This window comes from Mauremys reevesii, linkage group 22 (genome assembly GCF_016161935.1).
Source record: "Mauremys reevesii isolate NIE-2019 linkage group 22, ASM1616193v1, whole genome shotgun sequence".
Classification (NCBI taxonomy): domain Eukaryota; kingdom Metazoa; phylum Chordata; order Testudines; family Geoemydidae; genus Mauremys; species Mauremys reevesii.
In genome coordinates, this window is record NC_052644.1 from 19097674 (window position 1) to 19106376 (window position 8703).

General features: G+C 61.3%; 1 protein-coding gene across 2 annotated transcripts; it reads right to left on the bottom strand.

Annotated features, from left to right (window-relative positions):
• Window positions 1-873: 873 nt before the first annotated feature.
• On the bottom strand, window positions 874-4592 carry LOC120388366 (immunoglobulin superfamily member 1-like). 2 transcript variants are annotated; one of them, XM_039510165.1, is made up of 5 exons: window positions 4448-4591; window positions 4296-4331; window positions 2460-2744; window positions 1370-1480; window positions 874-1270 (listed from the first exon to the last, which is right to left on the bottom strand). In XM_039510165.1, exons 1-5 carry the CDS (start codon window positions 4476-4478, stop codon window positions 1128-1130), a joined length of 606 nt encoding a protein of 201 aa, XP_039366099.1. In that variant the 5' UTR covers window positions 4479-4591; the 3' UTR covers window positions 874-1127. The 2 variants fall into 2 exon arrangements, with proteins under 2 accessions (XP_039366099.1, XP_039366100.1); XM_039510166.1 differs by lacking the exon at window positions 4296-4331 and having other exon boundaries at window positions 4448-4592.
• Between the last annotated feature and the right edge of the window lie 4111 nt (window positions 4593-8703).

An 8703-nucleotide genomic window follows, 5' to 3' on the forward strand; every position in this document is an offset into this window, starting at 1 on the left:
GAATACAGGGAGGCTGGCTCCTTATCAGTTCCTCAAACGAACTGTTCCTAACCCAGCACCTCTGGTATTATGCCAGGAATGCAGCCCCTCTTGTATCTCACTTTTTCCCAGCTCTGTGAGAGACATGCTGCTCCTCTGTATTTTTCCACTCAGGGATTACCCAGAAACCCCTGGTTAGCCGGACTTCGGTCAGGTTGGCATAACTGGTTTTGTGCTACATCTCTATTCAGGCCTAACACTCTGGGTTAATTGATAAGTAAAAAGTGATTTTATTAAGTACAGAAAGTAGGATTTAAGTGGTTCCAAGTAGTAACAGCCAGAACAAAGTGAATTACTGGACAAAGTGGGGGATTTTCTTGTTTTTTCCTTGTTTTTCCAATGGTTGCATGCAGAGGGGGTGGGACTCAGTTTCCCTGGGTGTTACTGGTTTAACGAGGTGAAGGGAGAGGGAGTTTGTTGGTACCGAGGACCGGAGAGGGAACGTGGGACCCCAGCCAATGGTCTGGAGGATGGAGACCCCAGCAACAGGGGACCTGACAACCTGATGACCCAGCTCAGGAATCACAGCACAGGCCTGGCCTCCCTCAGCACAGCACATCCCAGTCTCCCCTGCATCCAGGTGGGCTCTGCCTGCTCCCCCTCTCCAGCACTGAGCCCCAGTTAGGCCTCTGATATCCCTGGCCCCAAGCCCCGTCTCTGTCCATTGTCTTCTGTCCAGGGAAACAGGGTCAGAAAATGGGTCACCTGGGCCTCCTCTCCTCTCTTCTGTCCTCCGGCCCCTCTGGCTGGAACCGGCTGGTCAGGTCACCGGGGTCCTCTCTTCGCAGTCCATTGTCCTGCCACTGGCCAGAACCGGCTGCAATCCCCGAGCTGGGCCTCCGGGTCACCAGGTCACCAGTCGCTGGGGTCTCCATCCTCCAGGCCATTGGCTGGGGTCCCAAGTTCCCTCGCTGGTTCTCTGCAACAACAAAACTCCCTCTCCCCTCCCCTTGTTAAATGAGTAACACTGAGTCCCACCCCCTCTGCATGCAAACCATTGGGAAACCAAGGGAAAAACAAGAAAATCCCCCACTTCAGTCACACAAGGTCACACAGGTCAGCGGGGGTTCGATCCTGAGGTGCCGCTGTCAGATTGGGAGCTCTTGGGGGGGATTCTCCGGGGCAGGGGTGTTAGGGAGCAGGGGGGGGTGTGCCGGTGTCTCAGCGCCCTGAGGGGAAGCAGCTTGTTCCCTGGGGAGATTCTCTTCTCCACACGGCCGGATCCAGGCTCCTGGGGGTGCAGAGAGATGGTGGGTTAGAGGGGCCCGTGTCGCCCTGGGCCCAGGCCCTGGGGGGAGCAAGGGGCACAGAAAGGGGGGGGTCACCTTACCTAGGGCACCCCCCCTCGGACGGCTGTAGTAGGCCTCAGCCAGGATCAGCCCCAGGATGAGCAGGACCATGGCGCCCAGCACCAGGCGGGTGATGTTGGCGTTGGTGAAATCTGGGTGCCCCAGGGGGGAAGGAGAGAGTCACTCAGCAGCTCGGACGGGGAGATCAGCAGCTGGCTCTGGGGCCTCCTGGGACCAGACCCCCTCAGGGGAGGCCACTTCCTGCTGTCCTGGGGGCTGAGCCTCAGCTTCCCCGGTGAAGGGGGTTCCCAGGTGGACGAACTGCCCCCCGAGACACCCAGCACCCCAGGACTGGGCCAGGGGATGGGGCCAATCAGAGCCTCAGGGTCCCAGCCCCCCGGAACAGGGAACCACCCCAGCTCCCTGTCCCCATAGGACCCCTCTGTCCACCCCCACAGGTGCCTCTGTCCTGAGGTATCTCGGCTGCTGCCAAACACAGCCAGGCAGTGCGGCAGGGGAGGCTGGCACGATACCCACTGTCCCCCCACACTCGGGCGGTGCCCAGGGCTCTGGGAACCAGGGCGCAGACAGAGGCAGCAGAACCTCTATTGGGGGGAGGGTCAGGGGGTCCCCTGAGACCCCGGGAGGGGGAAGCAAGAGCAGAGGGAATTCTGGGTAATGCTCACTCCTATTGCCAGGGGGACGTCATGTGGCCCAAGAGGTGTGAGGTGGGGGGTTGTCCCAGGACTCTGGCAACCAGCTGGGCCCAATTTCACAGCCCAGCCCCTCAGATCCTGCCCTTCCCCTGGGATCCCCCAGCAAATTCCAGGCATCGGGGGGCCTGGAGAACAGAGGCGATGAGATCACGGGATTAAATAGCGACTCCCGGTCCCTACGCACAAGGGGCAGCGTTAAAGTCGCCTCCCTGCCCCGAGTCTCCAGGGGCTGCTGCTCCCCCCTGGCTGGGGAACCGCCCAGTGACTCCGTCCCTGCTCCCCAGCCGGGCGTCCCCTCTGCGGGGTCAGGGCTCAGGGCAGAGCCTGGCTCTGAGCGTCCCATTGGCACCGAGCTCCCATGGGGGTCTGGCTGGGGGTGGGGCTGGGAACGGGGACGCTGAGCCGGGCCCCTCACCTCTCACCACCAGCTCCATGGGGTCACTGGGGTACGACACGGCAGACGGCTGCGATTGGTTGTGATAGGAGCAGCTGTAGATCCCACTGTGCTCCTGGCGCACGTTGTTGATGGTAAACAGAGCGAGATAGTCCGAATTCACCCATTGGACAGTGCGTCCCTCTTTATTCAGCACGAACTGCAGGCCCTCGTGCTGGCCGCAACAAAGGATGGTCAAGGCTCCCCCCAGGGAGACCCCCCCGCTGGGGCTCAGCAGGGAGATGTTGGGTTTGGGGTAGCTGGGCTCTGCAGTGGGAAGCAGACAGGCCGTGAGACACAGGCCCCGTCACTCAGTCCTGGGGCCCGTCCTCACTCACGGTCTCAGTGGTGGGTCAGACCCGGCGGCCCTGGGGACGGGCTCCTGGATCCCTTTCCACAGGGGCCAGAGTTTCCCCTCAGCCCTGGGCTCACAGCATGAGACACGGAGCCACCCCAGCCCCTGGGGCCCAGAGCCCTGCTCCCCGGCGGGTGACAGGCCAGGCCAGTCTCCAGGGTCCATTCACTCCCTGGCTTCTCTGCTGGGGGGGCTGGGAGCCAGGACTCCTGGGTTCTGTCCCCGGCTCTAGGAGGGGAGTGGGGTCTAGTGGGGAGAGCAGGGAGGGTGGGGTCCAGGACTCCTGGGTTCTGGGCACAGCACCACCACCGACTTGTAGGGGACTGTGCAAGTCTCTACTATACACTGAGGTTTATAACCTTCAGCTCCATCCATCATCCCCTAACTGATGTGTTGCCTGGAAAAGGCCCCTGCTCTGCAGCTCCCCTGGGGGCAGGGATCCCCCCTTCCTCGATCCCAAATCTCCAGCGGCTGCTTCTCCCCGCTGGCTGGGGAACCCCCCAATGTCTCCATCCCCACTCCCCGGCCAGGACTGGGACTGCTGGGCCCAGGACTTTACGCAGAAAGAACTCGGTGTCCGGGTACAAACCCTCCCCTGAGCGCCACCACCCTGCTGGGGCTCACCCAGATCGTGGGTTTGGGAAATTCTCACCCTGATGTCAAGAAGAGACAGGAGTTAAACAGGGGAGACACCCCACCCCCGCCTCCTCCGGCCCCAATTCACTCCATCCATCATTCGGCCTCTCTAGGAGTCTGTCCCCTACCAGGGTTGGCACTGCCTGCCCATGGGGCTCGGGGGCAGGGGGTTCACCCAGACGTCGCTCAGGACCCGGCTGCATGAGAGATCACCTCCTCCTCTCCCCCTCCCCCCGCAACCCCACCTGAGGCCAGCCAGGGAGCCTGACCAGTGGGCCCCCTGCAGCTCTGCCCCCCACCCCGGGGTTGGAAATAGCGTCTGTGACCACAGACTGTGGGAGTCGCATATGATTCACCTTTCCCCAGGCCAGGGAACGGGGGGCTGCGAGTGCAGGGGAGGAGCTGTTGTGGGGTGGATCTGGGGGTGGGGGCGGATCTGGGGGGTTCTCCCCATGGCTGCATTGACCAAGAACGTTTCGGTCACCCCAAGGGGGATCTAGAGCCCAGAGACGGGCCCTGTTAGTGTTTGTATGGGCTGAAATAAATCCCCATGCTGCCCCCGATCCTCACAGCCTGGTGGGGGCAGAAGTTTGAACCCGGTGGATGGTTCAAATCCCAGCTGCTTTGACAGAGTCCGGGAGCCAGACTCGGCTCCTAGCTGCACCATGGGTGCGTTGGGGGCACAGAACGGGGCCGGGTCTGAGCTCCCAGGAGGAGCTTGGGTTGAGTTTTGGGGAAGGTTCAGGGCTCAGTTCCTCTTTTCCCCACCCCATGCATCCCCTCCCCCGTCCTTGATGTTACCCTCCTCCCCACAGACTGATACTCACGTCCCCACACCCCGCTGTGCCCGGCCAGCCAGCAGCCTGGAGAGGAGACAGCTCGTTAGTGACCAGATCCCAGAGCGACTGGGTCCTACACCCTGGTCTCAGATTCCACCCCCCCTCCAAGGACACATGCCCTGGCTGTCTCCGATACTCACCGAGGAGGAGGACGGTCAGAGCGGATGCCATGATGGGGCAGTGGAGGGCCCCTCAGTGCTGCCACCAACACCCCAGTGCTCAGCTCCACCGAGCCTGAGGCCCGAGTGCGAGGGGAATGAGGAACTGCGCCGGGGGCTGCAGCCCCAGGAAGCCCGTGATGCGCTCGGCCCTTTTCTTCCCCATCAGCTGGTTTCTCTGCAATCTCCAGACAAAATCTACCATGGTCAGAGCAAAGCCAGCTCCCTGCAGCACCCAGCAAACCACTTCCCCCCCTGCAGCTGAGCTCCCAGCCCCACAGACACCGAGCCTCAGCTCCTTAGTTCTTGGGACCCTACATACCCGTGTCTGGCCCCTGCCTCGTTCATTTTATCTGGCCTGCCCTGGACACAGAGAGACTCACAGGCTGGTCTCTGATGCCCGGCACTGCAGGGCCTGAGCGCCGCATAGGAAGGAGTCAACCTGCCACCCCTCCCCGGGAGGCAGGAAGGGGTCGTTATCCCCATTCTACATAGGAGGAAACTGAGGCTCAGACAGATTCACTTTCCTTAGTGAGCTCCCAGGGGCAGGGACTGTCTCCTCACTCTGTTTGTGCAGCGCCTGGCACAATGGGGCCCTGACCATGGCGGGGGCCCTACATGCTCCCTCAACCCAAGGGATCCAGCGCTATTGAGGCAGCGTTTGCGTTTGCAGAGGACTCCACTAACTGTGGGTGTCTCGGTTTGTGGGCGCTCGGCCTGAGATCCCCCAATACTGAGGCCACCCCACAAGGAAGGACACTTTTGAAAACTGCGAGGTGCTCCCGTCACACAGAGTCCAGTCTCCAGGGTCCATTCACTCCCTGGGTTCTCTGCTAGGAGGGCTGGAAGCCAGGACTCCTGGGTTCTCTCCCCGGCTCTGGGAGGGGAGTGGAGTCTAGTGGGGAGAGCAGGGGGGATGGGGGCCAGAACTCCTGGGTTCTGTGCACAGCACCAGCACCGACTTGTAGGGGACTGTGCAAATCTGTACTATACACTGAGGTTTAAAACCTTCAGCTCCGCCCATCACCCCCTAACTGATGTGTTGCTGGAAAAGAACCCTCCTTCTCTGCAACTCCCCCTGGGAGCAGGGATCCCCTCTTCTTCTGTCCCAAATCTCCAGTGGCTGCTGCTCCCCCCCGGCAGGGGAAGACCCCGGTGACTCTGTCCCCTCTCCCCGGACGGGCCTCCCCTCTGCTTGGCCCAGAGCTCAGGACAGGGCCTGACTCTGAGTGTCCCATCGGTGCAGAGACCCCCTGTGGGTCTAGCTGGATGTGGGGCTGGGAGCCGGGATGCTGAGCCGAGCCCCTCACCTGTTACAATGATCTTGATGGGGTTGCTCAGATACGACCAGTGACTCTGGTCTGTTATTAAGTGACAGTCGCAGGTGTAGCTCCCTCCATCTTCCCGGGTGACGCTGGCGATGGGAAATTCAGCCACGGGCCCATCAGGCACCGTCCGCACCTGCCGGTTCGGGTGTCCAGCTTTACGCAGAAAGAACGCCATGCCCGGGTACTGGCCCTCACAGCGGATGGTGACGCTTCCCCCGAGCGCCACCACCCTGCTGGGGCTCACCCAGATCGTGGGTTTGGGAAATTCTCACCCTGATGTCAAGAAGAGACAGGAGTTAAACAGGGGAGACACCCCACCCCCACCTCCCCTCCACCCCAATTCAGTCCATCCGTCATTCGGCCTCTCTAGGAGTCTGTCCCCTCCCAGGATTGGCACTGCCTGCCCATGGGGCTCGGGGGTAGGAGGTTCACCCAGACGTAGCTGTGACGAAGTGGGGGATTTTCTTGTGCTTGCCTTGGTTTTCCAGTGGTTGCATGCAGAGGGGGTGGGACTCAGTGTCCCTGAGTGTTACTGGTTTAACGGGGTGATGGGAGAGGGAGTTTGTTTCCCAGAGAGGGAACTTGGGACCCTGGCCAATGGCCTGGACGATGCAGACCCCAGTGACAGGTGACCAGAGGACCCAGCTCAGGAGTCACAGCTGGTTCTGGCCAGTGGGCGGACAATGGGCTGCGGGGAGAGGACCCCGGTGACCTGACCAGCCAGTTCCAGCCAGAGGGGCCAGAGGACAGAAGAGAGGAGAGGAGACCTAGGAGACCCTGTTTACCTGCAGAGAAGACAATGGACAGAGGTGGGACTTGAGGGAGGTAATATCAGATGCCCAGCTGGGAAGCAGGGGGGCTCGGTGCTGGAGAGGGGGGGCAGGCAGAGCCCACCTGGCTGCAGGGAGACTGGGATGTGCTGGGCTGAGGGAGGCCAGGCCTGAGGCCCTGAGAGTTTCCTGTGCTGGGTTCAACCCTCAATAAACCCTCCTGTTTTACGCTGGCTGAGAGTCGCTCCGGGCTAGAGAACAGGGTTGCTTCATCCTCCTTGCTCTGGTCCAGGTTCCCAGGAAACTTAAACCACCTCAGCCGTGACTCAGCATCATCGTTACTGTCAGTCCGGGGAGGGAGGTTTGTGGTTGGGGCCGGTGCCGGCTCGGCAGCCTCTGGGCCCTGACTCCTCTGTGCGTCCCCAGTGCAGGGGCAGCCGGGGGATCATCCCCTTGTAAAGGCTCCTGCTCTGCAGCTCCCCCCGGGGGAAGGGATCCCCCCTCCCTCAGCCCTGAACCCCCAGGAGCTGCTGCTCCCCCCTGGCTGGGGAACCCCCCAGTGACACTGTCCCTGCTCCCTGTCCAGGCCAGTCCTAGGGCTCTGGGCAGAGCCTGGCTCTGAGCATCCCGTCAGGTGCCGAATTTCTGAGGGTGCAACTGGGAGCAGGGACGCCGAGCCGGCCCCTCACCTCTCACCACCAGCTCCACGGGGTCGCTGGGGTACGACAAAGTGAATGGCTCCGATCTGCTGTGATGGGAGCAGCTGTAGCTCCGGTGGGAAATGACGTCCCTCTTTATTCAGCACGAACCGCACGTCCCGGCGCTGCCCCCAACACCGGACGGTCACGGCTGTGGCCAGGGAGACCCCCCTGCTGGGGCTCAGCAGGGAGATGCTGGGTTTGGGGTAGCTGGGCTCTGCAGTGGGAAGCAGACAGGCCGTGAGACACAGGCCCCGTCACTCACTCCTGGGCCCGTCCTCACCACGCGGCTTTAGTGTGGGGTTGTCACGGACTCACAGATCCTGACCGCTCTTGGCCCTGTGCGGTCAATGGGGGGACCCCCCCTTCAGTGCGATAGCCCTTCTTGGGGGTCCACCCTCTCTTGGGGTCAGGCCCCTCCGCCTCCTTGAGCCGCACCTCTCTGAGCCTTAGCACGTCTGTCTCTGCCATGGGCCCCCTCAGGGAGTCCACCCCGTCTGTTCTCTAGCCCGGAGCGACTCTCAGCCAGTGTAAAACAGGAGAGTTTATTGAGAGTTGAACCATCACAGGAAACTCTCAGGGCCTCAGGCCTGGCCTCCCTCAGCCCAGCACATCCCAGTCTCCCCTGCGTCCAGGTGGGCTCTGCCTGCTCCCCCTCTCCAGCCCAGAGCCCCACCCTGCTTCCCAGTTGGGCATCTGAGATCACCTCCCTCAGGCCCTGCCTCTCTCCATTGTCTTCTACCCAGGGAAACAGGGTCGTAAACCAGGTCACCTGGGTCTCCTCTCCTCTCTTCTGTCCTCTGGCCCCTCTGGCTGGAACCAGCTGGTCAGGTCACCGGGGTCCTCTCTTCGCAGCCCATTGTCCTCCCACTGGCCAGAACCGGCTGCGACTCCTGAGCTGGGCCTCCGGGTCGCCAGGTCCCCAGTCGCTGGGGTCTCCATCCTCCTGGCCATTGTCTGGGGTCCCAAGTGCCCTCTCCGTCCTCTGTATCAACAAGCTCCCTCTCCCCTCACCTCGTTAAACCAGTAACACCCGGGGGCACTGAGTCCCACCCCCTCTGCATGCAAACCATTGAAAAAACAAGGAAAAAAGAAGAAAATCCCCCACTTCATCACACCATTTAGCCCAGTATCCTGTCCTCTGACAGTGGCCAGTGCCAGGTGCCCCAGAGGGAATGAACAGAACAGGGAATCATCAAGGTGCCCATTCCCAGCTCCTGGCAAACAGGCTAGGGACACTCAGAGCATGGTGTTGTGTTACTCCCCATCCTGGCTAATAGCCACCGATGGACGTAACCTCCACTTACTTATCGAGATCTTTTTTAAATCCTGTTATAGTTTTGGCCTTCACAGCATCCCCTGGCAACAGGTTCCGTGGCTTGACTTTAGGTTGCGTGAAGAAGTTCTTCTTTTTTTTTTTTTTATGATCTGCTGCCAATTAA

Coding starts and splice junctions, on each gene's coding strand:
- LOC120388366 (XM_039510165.1), bottom strand. CDS start 4,478: ATGGCATCCGCTCTGACCGTCCTCCTCCTCG. Junction 2,745..4,295: donor GCACAGCGGGGTGTGGGGAC/GTGAGTATCAGT, acceptor TTCCCACTGCAG/AGCCCAGCTACCCCAAACCC. Junction 1,481..2,459: donor CATGGAGCTGGTGGTGAGAG/GTGAGGGGCCCG, acceptor TGGGGCACCCAG/ATTTCACCAACGCCAACATC.